Raw genomic sequence first — 14,102 nt, forward strand, 5'->3', positions numbered from 1 at the left:
TTCCATTAAAATCACCTCCTCTTTCACCGGCCTTGTCACTCACCTTTTTAGCTATGCCCGTCTTTATTAGTGCTTTTGTTTCTTTTTAGTGTTTTTGAATATTTAACAATTCGTAGAGTATTGTACAGAGAAAGGGAAAATAAAATTACACTTGCATACATGTATCTGAAGTTTTTATACATATTCAAGGAGTGAACTTGGCTATGTACGGATGATGCCCCACCTCTATTCTTCATTGTACTTCCAATGTAAAGTCCCATACAAGTTATGACTCATGTAGCTCTCCCAAGATACTATTAGTTACATAATAGGTGTAGTAATGACAGTAGTCCATTGTCATAAAGTCTTGCTTCAAACGACTTGATACATTACTGCCACCTTGTGGTTGTGGTTAGAAGCACACTACTGAGCATAAAATCAGCTTTCAAAATATGGGGGAATTTTACTGCCATAACGTCGAGAGCACACATTTTCAGTCTGAAAGCAAACCTTCATGTCTGTTCTCAAAACTTGTAATGATTGCCCTCAGATCTTCTGCTCTCTTTCAAATATAGAACTATCAACCTGCGCCGCCACTATAGATATATCTATCTATGTATCCATAAATCGATATAGATATTTCTGTCAGACAACGGTTCTGTGGGTCTGTAGGCTGTTAGCGATGCTTTCAGACTGAACATGTAGCCACAAGTATGAAAAGTTTTGAGAACAAAAGACATGAAATCCTGCTTTCAGACTGAAAATGTGTGCTCTCGACTCATGGCAATAAAATCCCTCCGTACCAAAACGAGTTTCAAACCTGCTTACATCAGCGGACTCTCTTGACTGACGTTTCCTTGGCCTTCCTCAGTCATAAGGATTTCCCTGTCAGAGAATGGCTTCCTGCGGCTGTCTTAGTGATCTCACTGTTTCTGTCCTGCGCCTGCAGACTGTTCATTCTGGGCTCGTATGACAGAGAAACCTACGTTCACTGCACCCTGGAGCTGAGCAGCCAGCAGTGGAAGGAGAAGACGCGCAGCTCCATAAAGCAGGTATGCCGTTTTTCCACTACATCCACTCTTCTCCTCCTGTCTGGTGTTCTTATCCTGCTGTCGACTAATTAATGTACAACGCCCAGAAGAAGCAGAAGGAGCTCTGACATGGATGGGCCAGATGCTTTTAGTTCAGCCCAGGTTGGATCAGGTAACCCCATCCCCCAGATCTGGAACAACCTGCCTTCAAGTCTTTTTAAAGACAAAACTCACATTTTCTACACTAGTTTTTTTTTTTTTCCCAAGTTCAGCAGATTTTTTTTTGTTGTTGTATCAATTTATTATATTTATTTTAATGTGCTGAGTATAACATTAATGCTCAAGAATATAGAAGGCCACATTTATTAGTGCAGATGTGTGTAAAGGTTTAGAATCATCTCGTCTTTTCTTAAAGTAGCTTAACTGCAGCTTTGATTGGAGAAACATTCATTCAGAAAAAGTCTAATGGAAAAACATTATACTTACTGAAATGTAATTTCAGTAATTATATAAAAATAATAGTTATTTTTATTACAATCATCATTGGCACAATTGTTTGCTTTTGTAACATTTACTCCAAATAGATGTAACCGAGGCACGTTTTCATTTGTGCTTTGACTTTTAAAGTTGACCCGAGTTCTTGAAGCTTCCAATCGGTAATCCTTCAATTCCTGCCTGCCTGGGTTATATATATTACGGTTGCAGTGACAACCCTAATATTGTCAGTGCAACCTTGATAATATTGCGTGCCCATAAAGGGAGATGGGCGATCGGCCGATGCATGCATGTGAAACGGATTTGTGCCACCGGGGAATTTTTAAAAAAATTTTTCTTACAATTAAAATACACTGTTTTTCTCCTGTTTAGAAATGCACTTAAAGTTTATTTTTTTTAGTATTGGATTCTGCTGCTACAGTGATAGACGAGTTTATTTTACGTCTTTTTTTTTCTTTTTTTTTGTAGCTGAACGTTTTGCAGAAACTTTAAACATCTCGTGAACCAGGATTCGTTTTCTCTGCTGATACCTTAACACATGCTGCATTTCCAACAACAGATCACTGAATAAAATCCTCCGAAGCAAACTGATCACAGTGCTGGAATATCTTAAGAGATGCTGTACTCCATATCACAACCAGCAGATGGCGCTACACTGTTGTAAGCTGTCTAAAGGCAGATATGAAGGGACACCTGTGGGTCATTGCATTCTGATTGAATAAGCTCTGCTGACAGTTTAGACATAAATGCCAATTTAATAATACACAAAAACTTGTAATGTAGGAAAACTGAGGAAAACATTTCCTCGTCGTATGCTGCTTATTGGAAAACTTTGACAAAATGACACATTAATAAAAGCTCACTGTCATCTTCTCTGCATTGATCAGATTGTTCCATTGTTGACATTTTGCGACGCGAAGGAAATCTTCAGGCCCCCTGCAGCAAGCCTTTCTAATTGTTGCAATTTAGAGATATTACAGTCATCACATCAGGCTGCTTTGGAAGTGACTAATGACCATTTTAGGGGAAAATGTCACACCTAATTACCGGCCAAGGCTCCAGCCAACCTGCCGCTGCCGAGCTGTCCACACACCTCCCAATGGCATTTGTAAAGGCTCACAGATTATTTCTGTTGAACAATAATAACCTTTTTGTCGGTTCTCATGTCGCGCCTTTAAATAAGGAGAAGCAGTTGAGAACTCGTCCAACAGGGGGCAATAAAATACCACAACCTGCTCCAAGACGACATAAGCCCATTCATGTCCCCCTAGAGCTGCCATTTTAAAATGTCTAATCTTTTTGTTGTTCTGTCTTGGTTTCTACTCTGCAGACACAGTCAGGTCATTTATGCAGTTTGCTCTCATATCAAACTTACTGTTTGTACTTTATTCATGTTTTCAGGAGGCATTATGTGGTAAGAAAACAATATCTATATCCGCAGAGTCTGCTTGGTTCTAACGGGGAAAAGTCTTAATGTGTGAACTTCACCCTGACAGCCGAGTATTCCTGCGTTACACTCCAGACTCTCCCCAAAGCATCTCTAGTGATCCCGTGTGGACACGGTCATCGTTTCTGTTCTGTTCCCATAAACACCTCGCACATCGTCTCATCAATATCATATCCTACCTAGAATTGTGTACGCATGTGTGATGTACATCAATCGGTCTGTCTCTGAAACTGGCCAACTTTTCCTTCAGTGGCTCTAGCCTGTCATTGGAAGGTGAACTCCTGAAATAGGACACCATTTTCCTCTTTTTTTTTAATGCATCAACCAGGAACACTCTGTTTTTTTTTTTTCTTTTTTTTTTCTTCCCAGTGTGTAAATGCATTAGCAAACAGCAGACTCTTCAGCCTCTGTAACAAGCTTTCTGTTGTAACTGGTCTTCAGTTATTCAGCGCCGAAAATCTTGTGATGGCAATGATATTGGTAAATATCGCAATGCTGCGATATCTGCCTGTTTTCTTCTTTTCTCTCTCTCTCTAATTTGTGCTTCCTTCTCTCTTATGTGACCTTTAACATTTTTGGTGATGTTATTTGTGTCCAGTGTGAGCTTTTGCTGTGATGAAACTCTGTAGTCTTGATGCTAATGCATTACTTAGCCAGCAGGACAACTTCAGAACTTGTAAAATATATCAGCCAACAACTATTGGACTCAAAAGCGGTTCTTTGTGAAATGCATATGATGCACACTGATACTGTGATGGTGATATATTTTTGAAATATTGAGCCGCCCTAGCTCCTAAATGCACTAAGCACAACAAAAATCTATCCTTAAAATAAGGTTAAGGTGATGGTGCACAAAGGTAGGCCTATCAAAGAAATTTTGCTGGACAATAAATTGTCCGAAACGTTATTGCGATAATCAATAATATCATTGAGACCCTTTTCAAGTAATATTATGGCAGGAACATAAGCTCCAAGATCAATAACCTTTAAATTCTAATAAACATTCAACACTGGAACTGGAAGACATTTTAAATATCCAACATAATTAAACAAAACAACAATAAACAAAACGAATTATGAAGTCTGTGTAAACAACGTCCTTCATATAAGGGCTAGTTGGGACCAGTGCACCAGACTGGAGACTTTTATCATCCAGTTTTTTGTAGAAAGAGGGAAAGAAAAAGAGAAAAACAATAAATCATTCAAATGGAGATTATTGAGCTTGTTTTAATTGATCATGTGACTAATTGATTTATTGCTTGTTGTGACAGGCCTACACGCAGGATGCTCATTCAGCAGCAGTCTGTCCAGTGATAGCCTGTCTATGTAACTGTATGTTTAACCTGTCTGTCACTAGAGGACCCAAATTTGGGTCCTCTAGTGACAGAGGTGTCAAACTCCAGTCCTCAAGGGCCGCTGTCCTGCAACTTTTAGATGTGCCTCTGCTGCACCACACCTGAAAAGAATAATTAGGTCATTAGCAAGGCTCAGGAGAACCGATCTACACAGGGAGGAGGTAATTAAGCCATTTCATTCCACTGTTTTTTACCTGTGGCACATCTAAACACTGCAGGACAGCGGCCCTTGAGGACTGGAGTTTGACACCCCTGTCATTGTGAATGAAAACCTGAGACCAACAGGTTAAACTTCAGACAATATGCCAAATGTGAAAAAAAATAAAATAAATTTGTCTATCTGTTTAGATAGACTGCATTATGCAGTTTATGAGATTTCTGTGTAAATGTCCAGGGATAAATATGCAGAGTAAAATCAGAATCGGTCGTCTCCATGAAGGTGTCGGTTTAAGGTGGTGGATGTTGCTGTAAAACATGGCCGTCAACTGGAAATTGGTTTTATTTGTCTCGAGTTGTACAAGATCTCTACTGTTGTGGCTTTTGCTTTATGTCCTTTGGCTGAAGCGGAGAGCCAGACATGAATGAAGCAAGCTGACCCATCATCAGGTGAAGCTGCAGGCAGCTTTTCTATCGGTTCCGTCTCTGCACCCGAGCGGTTTCGCCCTCAGCGGAGCCCTCTGTGAGTGGACCCACTTCAAAGTGTCCGTATTCCTTTTTTGTTAATAGAGGCACACAAATGCAGATTCCCAGTGGCATTTGAGCCTGTTTTATCAGCCCTCCCCAGTCTGCATGTCCTCAGCAGGACTCAGTAGTAAGGATTAAAGACTATACCATCTGCAAAAGGTCAATTCACCCTCTTTCTCTGCTGTTCCCCCTTGATGATGCCCAGATATAAATATCTGCCTTAAAGTATAACGGTTTTACCAACATGCTCTGCTGTCCTCTATGTGGTTTGTCTTTCTAAACCTGGTTAACTGGGATTAGTTTCATTTCTCCATCTTCCGTCTTAAGTGTTTCCAGCAGGACAGAATTTCCACAATGGAGACGAGCCAGTTTTATCAAGCTTTTTGTTTGTTCTTTTTTTTTTCCAAGTATCATCTCCCCTCCCCACAGCTATTTATTATGAACTATTGCTGATAGATTTCAGGGCTGAAATATCTTCTCTTGGAACACAGTTGCTCTGTGTTTGTCTCTCGTTTACCTGTTTCAACTCAGAGCTTGTTCTTCTTGTTCTGAATGACGCATAGATAATATTTGCAGAGTGTGTTTATTCGACATGTTGGTTAAGTCTTCCACCACTATGATACATAAAGTCATTAAAAAAAAAGGCAAGCAATAATACTGATCAAGTCAGTGCAATCTTTAAAGACACACTTCTGTTTTAATTGATGCAGACTAGGAATAGGATTTTGCTATTTGTGATTGAAGCAGAATTTCATTTTCTTTTTTTAATTTTGTTTTTATTTTCTTTCATCTTTAGCTGGTAACCCCCCCCCCCCCCACAGACAGTTAATCGTTGTAATGAGTTCATGAATCAGCAGACTGACAATCAACAGATTCACTCACCATTTGTCTTTGTATCAAAATCAAAATGGATTATTAGCTACAATAATCTATATTATCAGTAGCATGGGATAATAAAAAAAAACAAAAAAACAATTGGATCATAATATGAAGTTTTGTTTTAAATTTAGTTTATTTTGCAGGGCATAAGCCAATGTCTGTAGAGACAGATATTTACTCCTAGCCTAGTAGTGTTCGGTGGAGTTAAACCTGGCCAGTGATTGTTTACTACCAGCAATGTTTCCATGGATTTATCTGCTGAAAGCCAGTCATTAAATGTATGAATACAACTTGCAGGAGGCTACACAAAAAATGGCTCCATGAGTCACGAGGACACACCTTTAGCTCATCTAAGTCTTTAAGCTTCACATAATAAAAACTCGCTGTTCTGTTTCTGTAGAAAATTGTGCTTCTCTTTTTATTATTACTCATCCATGGTGTGTTGTGCTTTAAGTGGTGAGGTGCAGTATGTCAGGCATGTTTGCACATCTGCCTTGTCGATTTCATTTTCAGCCCTCAGTGATGATGCCTGCTGACAGCTTAACTGAAGGGGCAGAGAAAGGGGGATGTGTGTGCACATACAAGCATGCTGGTCATCGTCCTGTTGTGTTGCAACACTTGTTGCTCTTGGTGTGTTCGCGTCGCTTGAAAGGAAAGGGGCATGTTTGGATTTCCGACTGCATGAGCCTGGATTTTCCACTGGAGGCTGTGATAAGACGGAAAAACTAAAAGCAGTTGTAAATGTTAGATTTAAATTTAATGAGCTCATGATGGCTCAGGATGCCTCTCGTTGTAGCAACATATGTTGAAAAACCTGTTGGTGCTCTGAGGAGTTGCTTTGAGCCCATTTTAGCGAGCACCAAAACCTACCGGTCCCTATCTGGAATAATGCGTCTTGAATTTGATATGAATGATGAACTCTGCCATATTGTTTGCGTATTCTGTTAGAAAACACAAGCTCTGAATGATATTTCAGAATTGCTGCTCCAGTCATTTAGTGTCAACCAGCTAATATTGGCATCGCCATCATTAAGCAGCTAACACATTGGCACCGCAGCACGTCAGCAAACGCTTGGAGCACAAACTGGAAGTGTTGCACCTGATCACACAAACTGACTTTGTTCATTAAGTTTGATGTGGTGATTGTTGTTAATTAATACATCCATATCTCTGTCTTGATGATGGAGTTGTAAATCGCCTGACTCCTGAATGAACTGAATCTATGCAAGCACTCTTCACTAATCAATGCTACAGTTATTTGGAGAGGCCATTAAGGATTTCTTTCTCTCGGGGTTTGTTTTTGACAGTGAACTACTTTAACTTGGAATGAGTTGAAATCTTCCAATGTGATGCAATCGAGAACATTTGTTTGTGAGTAACCAACCAAATTTGACTGACATGGATTTAAGGGATTTTAGCTGTCAGACATTGTATGCTGTCAGATCAGCATACAGTGTCACACGTGATTGTCATACGTGTAGCACAAACTGACGGCTATTTTTGTCAGACAAGTATACTCTGCCCATTGCCATATGCTTTTATTTAATCAGCAACCTAACACCATGACGTAGAAGTTAGATTGCCTTAAACTTTAATAGCAACTGAATGAGATTTTCACTTAGCATTTAACCAGGAAAAGGGAGGCATGTTTCGTAGTTGACTGCAGCTGCAGCTAGGCCTTGCTTTAAATATACTTTAAATATACTTTGAATCCATGATAATGCATGTGTATCTATCTAGTTATTATTGAAAACGATTCATTGTCTTATTTCTGTTGTATCTTTTTGCGTATGCTGAACTGACAGCTCTTTTAAATGTTGCTGCCCTCTTAATGCGCATACACACATGCGTACTAACTGCATGTATTCTGTTCTGACAGCGTATGCTGATCTGGCATAACATGGACAGCAGTATAGCTCTGTTAGCATTTCAAAGAGCTTCCAACTCTACCTGTCTCAGCACGGCAGCACAGTAGCACGGCATTTATTTTTAGCTTGCAAAATTAACGATCAACTGTTAGAGCCTCTTGTCAGTTTTGCTTTTACAAATGACTGTCTTCTGGAGAGAAATGTTGAGGGCACAAATGTAGGTACTTCTGAAGTTGTGTTTGGCTTTGACTCTCTCCCACTGTGCTCTTCTTTTTTAAACATGGGAAATTATCCAGATTCACCTCACTGTTTGTTTGTTTTTTTAATTACAGCCAATAGTGACACAGTGTGGCATTATCTAAAATTACAACAATCAAACACAAATTGATAAAAACAACTCAGGTAAAGTTGGCCTTCCTGTGCTTAGTCCAGTACAGAACAGACCAAGACGTACCATCAACCCATCAGGTGAAAAAATGGCAAACTCCATGGGTGAAAAATGTAATAAAAGATATACATGTTTGAAGTAATTGTGAGTTTTGGCCTATCACAAACAGCATTTTTTTAGTTAATAGAAAAATTACAACATATTTAGGCCAACATGTTTTATCAATTCTGGATCACTTTAAAATCTGGAAGCCAATTTGGTTGGACTCTATAAAAAGATTCCACAATAGCTTATTTACACAACAGCATGTACATCTAGCATGTAGTTAGAGCACACCCAAGGGATTCATTATGTTTGGCATTATTTTGTAACAAACTCATTGAGTTGTGGCAGCTGATACTTTTATCAGCCGTTTCCGCAGTCCCGTGTCAATTAAATGACTCTTTCTAATTGTGTTTGACAATACCTGGCAGTATGGAAAAAAAGCAGATTAAAGACATGAGAGCTTGGTCCTACAAGCTGTTTGTTCCTAATCACTCTTCTAGTGATCAATTCACCTCCAAGGAAACTCAATATACCAGCTGCCATGTGCATGACCAGCAGAGCCACAGCCACATTACAGATTTGTTGCCATTACTATTTGGGATGTTTTTCTTCTGGCCCCATAGACATGGCTTCTTATCAGAGAAGAAATTACCTGTTAGACGGTAAGGGTTAAAGTCAATGCTCATAACTGCAAATAATACCTGAACATATGACCAACAACAATCAGTTTTTCATGTAAGCAATGATCCTGATACAGTGTTTGATAAAGTGTAGTGTATAGTGGTGCTATATTCAAGTATCAAACTAAATGAAAGACCTGTCAGTTTTATATTTAAACATATATATAATTTTATACCGTAGTTATTTTAGTAGATAAGTCAATTGAGAACAAATTCTCATTTTCTGGAAACATGAAGACATCATATAACACACCATACATGAGAAAACAGAAGAATAACATAAAGCAAACAAAATAAATATACAACTATGTTCATATTGACTAAATGTACAATATATACACATAAGTAAACTTTTTTTCTTTTTAAATTAAGCAATCCACCAGTCTGCTCTGAATCACTTTCCTTTTATTTACCTATATTGACTAGATATAAAACCAAACAAACTTACACAAAAATAAATACGAAGGTAGGTCAACTTCTTCTCGTGGGAATGGAAGTGACTGAAATAAAGAACAAACGTTCAGCAATCTTGTTCCAGTCATTGATTAAGTTCATAATGTTCTTTCTACTCTCAAATTTCCTTAAGAGTTTGAAAAGATCTCAGCTGGTCCGATTGGGGGATGTGGTCATGGGAGTGGCAGTGGCTGAACAGGAGAGCAGTTTTGGAGTTTATTTTTGGACTATGGATAATGAACCATCAAGATAACAATTTTCAGGAGTACAGACAATGTTCATACTCCTGAATAGTGGTAGGAGTTTGCCCTGCAATTGGTGGATTGCTGGTTTGGTCCCCGGTGTCCCCACTTCTGTCGTTGTGTCCTTGGGCAAGACACTTCACCCGCCTTGCCATGTGGTGGGTAGTCTGCCGTCGGGGGCAGCTGTGCCTACTATCCAGTAGCTTGCCAACATCACCGTGTGACTGTGTGTGTAAATGGTTGAACGACTGTCTGTAGTGTGAAGCGCTTTGAGGTTTTTATGAAGCGCTATACAAGTACAAAGCCAAAGCCAGCCAGTATTGACGATGTTGATATTGACAAAACTAAAGTGAAGGAATTTCATTAGTGAAAGTTGCACACTGGATCAGTCTGGAGGCCTCATCTGTTTATCTCTCGGTGGGAGAGGAGCTTGTGTAGAGGTTGTTTTCCCTGGAAGCTTGTGAGGAAACCTACATTTTCTACCCAACTGTGTATGTGTAAATCTGTGTTTACTATAAAAGGCATGCTTTCTATTCTATCTGCTCTATGTGCGTCTGTGTAAATCTTCCGTTCTGTGGAATCAGCTGAATGCCCTTTATATCACCACTGAATTTTGGCCAAATTTCCAATGGATTCAGCTAGTTTCACCCCATGCGAGTCCCGGTAGGGTCACACTGACTTTGCGTGCGCTTCTACCCCCCACTCTCCCATTGTCTGACAGTGACATCTGCTGCACTCCTCCTGAGCATCACGCTAAGACCACAGGAGCTTAACCCCGAGCCAGGTCCACATAATTTACACTTTTTGAATATGTCTTTTTTAAAAAGCTCTTCCTTTGCGATCTTAGTCAGGCTACTTCCTGCTTACTCTTTTTTGATACCAGCTGATTACGTCAACAAGCATTACCACAGTTAGCCAGTAGACTGCAGATCTCTACCATAGGCCAAATTTCTATGTTTCTACCAAATACTGGATATGGAATAATAATGCAAGAACGCATTCTCAAAGATCAATACATTTTAAATTCAGTCAAAAAAAAGTGTCAATCATTAATATCATCATTTTCTTTTTCAGGAGTAAATTTGAAACTTGATATTTTCCTGATGTGCAAGCCTTTTCTTTGCCTTGTGCCACATGCAGGCATTGCTGTATGTTTAGATTAATCTTGGTTTAACAAGATTTTTGTGATCTGTGTGATATTTGGAGATGTGACTGATTCCTGAATCATAGTGTTACTTTGAAGAATTTTCCAATTGCAAGGATCAGATGACCGACATGACGTAGGCATGTCTGTTTTTCGTCAGCCATATTAATGTTATTTAGAATGATGGAAACCACCAAATATACTTATGCTGTTTTTTTTATTTTTACAAAAATGACATTTTACAAGATTTATTGTGCAGCATATTAGACAAATTAAATCACTAGGTTTTTTTCTGTTCTAAAAGAGATTTGTGTTTGATGTGTTTTCATTGACAGTCAGAGGCTTTGCTGGAAAAAAAAAAGTTGCTTTTGACTTCAAAACCTGCAGACTTGTTTATTCCTTGGATAAAATCAGGTGAGAGTGTGCAAATGTTACTTGAATAAGTAAATGCTGTGCGGTCAAGGGGCCACTTGATGGGAGTTCAGTGAAACAAGCTTGGCGTCTGCGTGACAGACGAGCCGCGGCGCTCAAAGGGAAGAAAACTAAAATGCCAAATTGATAATGTATTAAATTGCAGATGATGTCTTAGTCCTTTTCGGGGGACTGCTAGCAGGTGAAAATATACTTGTCATCCAATCAGCAAGGATTATGCAACAGTCATGACAGATGATTATTTTTCAGCTGTGGCACAATGACCGTGCTATGAAAGGGGACTGTGTGGGCGACCAAACCGCTGTTCCTGTCGATTCAAGTGCAAATTAGCCAGAACACCTTTTTGTTTTCCTGTGTTTCCATGGCAAAGCTTTTGTTGTTCAAGCTTTTGAAACCTGCCTCATACAATAAAAAAAAAAAAGAAAAAGTAACTTAAAAATTCAGATTTGAGCCTCAAAACAATCACAAATGTAACACTAAGGTTAATCATTCAGCTCAAGAAACACATGCCATCCAGTGCTGGGCTGAACATCCGTTCATTTGTTTTTACGGCATGAACCGGTTGGAGTTCCATGAATTAATTTACTTATGTGGGTGTATTAAAGGCTGTAATGTCATTTCTGTCATTTTAATTGTACAAATTGGAGGTCAGTCGACTGGTGCGCTTTATTCTTAGATTGTCAGAACTAGATCAGTCTTCATATTGTCATATTTACAATTCAGTTAAAAAAAATCCAGATGTAGTCAGTTATAGAAACACTTGAATCAACCAAAATCAGAACCATTGAGTTAAGCTGGGGACACACTACACAATATTTAATCTAATTTCATCCAGAACAACAAAATGCCTGCAGTGGTGGTGGGATGCTGACAGGCGAATCCGCACAGGTCTGACCCCAGTTTGTCAGGTAACATGTTTATTTTTTATTTATTTATTTATTTATTTATTGACAAGTAGGGACCCATTAGTGTACAGTGAATTCTTATTTGGATATACATCCAAACAAGAATTGTCTTGCTGCCAGCTGACAGGGGGGTGGGGGGTTGGGCTGGGATGTGATTAGTTGCAAGCTAACTTCTGAGAAAAGTTCCTCTAAAGAGCAAGCCTGTAGCGTGTGTACAGCTGCTTGACTGGATGCTCTGTCACCTTTGTGCCCATAATAGATTCACAAAGGAGTGTGCAAGTCCATTCTGCTCAAGTGCAAATAGAGGCCTGCTCCCATTTCCACACACCACCAGTATATGCTCTGTCAAAAGCTCTCATATGTTCCAGTTGTGGTGCAAACAAACCTCCCGTGATACGGTCGCTGCTCAGGAGCAGCAGCTGCTGACTTCATAGATGAAACAGATAAGTGATTATTCTGTGTATCTGTTTTAACCCAAGCATACAGAGAGAATATTACATTTCCAGAATCATGCAAATTAACTTCTGTGAAAATTGTTTCTGTGGTCAAACATGCTTGAACTGTCAACATTGAGCTGAACACGGGGGTACGGCCAGTAACCTTAACGTTCCTATTAGTAGAGCTACAACTTATGAACCTGTTACGTCCCTCCAAGAAACGAGATAAGTCAACGAATCAATCAACACTATTGGTTTTAAAGAGAGGCAAAATAACAACAAACATCCCAAATGAGTTTCTTCAGTCCAATTCAAAGCAAAGTGACCGAAAACTGCATATCGTCCTGTTCTTCAAGCTGGCCTAACTGGAACATGTGATCTCATTGTTAGGTGCACTCTTTCTTTCAGGAGGTTTAAAAATGTTGCACATTACACTCAAGAAGCAGCCATAAATGTTCTTTAACTTGTGACGTTGACGGTTGAGGTGGCAGAGCACGGACTCCGTGGTTAGAGTCGACGTGGTGGATCTGGGTTCATTTCCCATCTCCCATCCCATCATCTTTTCCTTCTCTCTCCATCATATTTCATGTCAGTTCACTGTTCAATAAAGGCCACTACTGTTACAAATCTTAAAAAAACAAAAAACAAAACAAAAAAATTCAGTTCTTAACCATAAACAATATTAGCCCAATTCCAAGGAACATAAAATAAAGAAAAATTTTTCCTCCCAAAAAAAAAAAGTTCTTTAAATATTTTAATTCATAACCTCTTCTGTGTGGCATTAAAGGAGACTATTGGTCAATGTATTTGTGGACTTTAATTTCATTGCTCATATGTTGGCTTGCTTCGAGAATGATCCAGTTGTTGAAAAGCTAAAGTCGAAGTCAGACGGGATAAACGTAATTCCCTTTGGAATCTGTTTTTGTTCATTTTAACTTAACCATTTGCAATTTGTCGAACTATTGAAAAAACCCGCTATCTTTATTTAGTGTTTACAAAAGAAAGCTCATTTTAATTGCAAAATGTGACATATGAATTCTCTGCCCTTTCTGCTCCCGAGAGCTGGTTTAGTGCGTCTGCAATTTGCAGCTTAATTGTGGTGTACTGGTGCTTTTTCTCAGGGCTGAGCAGCAGCGGCTAACCTTGTTAACATCGACTAAGACAACAAGCAGCTCCTGGTTTCTTGTCTCTGAGGAGAAAAACCAAACGGCACGTAGCAGCATGAACAGGCCAGATGTAAATGGAACAATTCACCGTCTGTTTTGGTGAAGCAGCCTCTCTTTATATCTGCTCGGCCACAGAACAAATCAAAGGTTAATATGTTCAAATTGGGAGCTATCATGATCTCCTGTTATCCTCCGGGATTGAAAGCTAGACCGATCTTTGTTTGATCCCAAAGAGAACCTCTGATAAAATCCCTCCTCTCACTGCTTTATTTTACACACTGATGCATTGTGAACTTTGGACCACATGCACCAGAATGTAAAAAAGTAAAGCTACTAGACCAAAATTACTTCTAGCCACTAAAGTAGTTGCATTATAAAACCGAAGAGGTTGAACTTTGAAGGTTTCTTATGTTACCATGTTTGCTACAAACCTACCACCTTAATCAATTCGATTCCACTTCTTAAAATGTCA

General features: G+C 39.2%; 1 protein-coding gene across 1 annotated transcript in view; it reads left to right on the forward strand.

The window, feature by feature from the left end:
- pdzd8 (PDZ domain containing 8) overlaps nucleotides 1-14,102 on the forward strand; it is a 33,396-nt gene that overhangs the window by 9,547 nt on the left and 9,747 nt on the right. The window contains exon 3 of the mRNA XM_015003681.2: nucleotides 929-1,031. Within this exon, the coding sequence (XP_014859167.2) occupies nucleotides 929-1,031 (103 nt within the window). The remainder of the gene's footprint in view (nucleotides 1-928; nucleotides 1,032-14,102) is intronic.

This window comes from Poecilia mexicana, unplaced genomic scaffold (assembly GCF_051168715.1).
Source record: "Poecilia mexicana isolate PSO_F unplaced genomic scaffold, ASM5116871v1 scaffold_15, whole genome shotgun sequence".
NCBI lineage: Eukaryota > Metazoa > Chordata > Actinopteri > Cyprinodontiformes > Poeciliidae > Poecilia > Poecilia mexicana.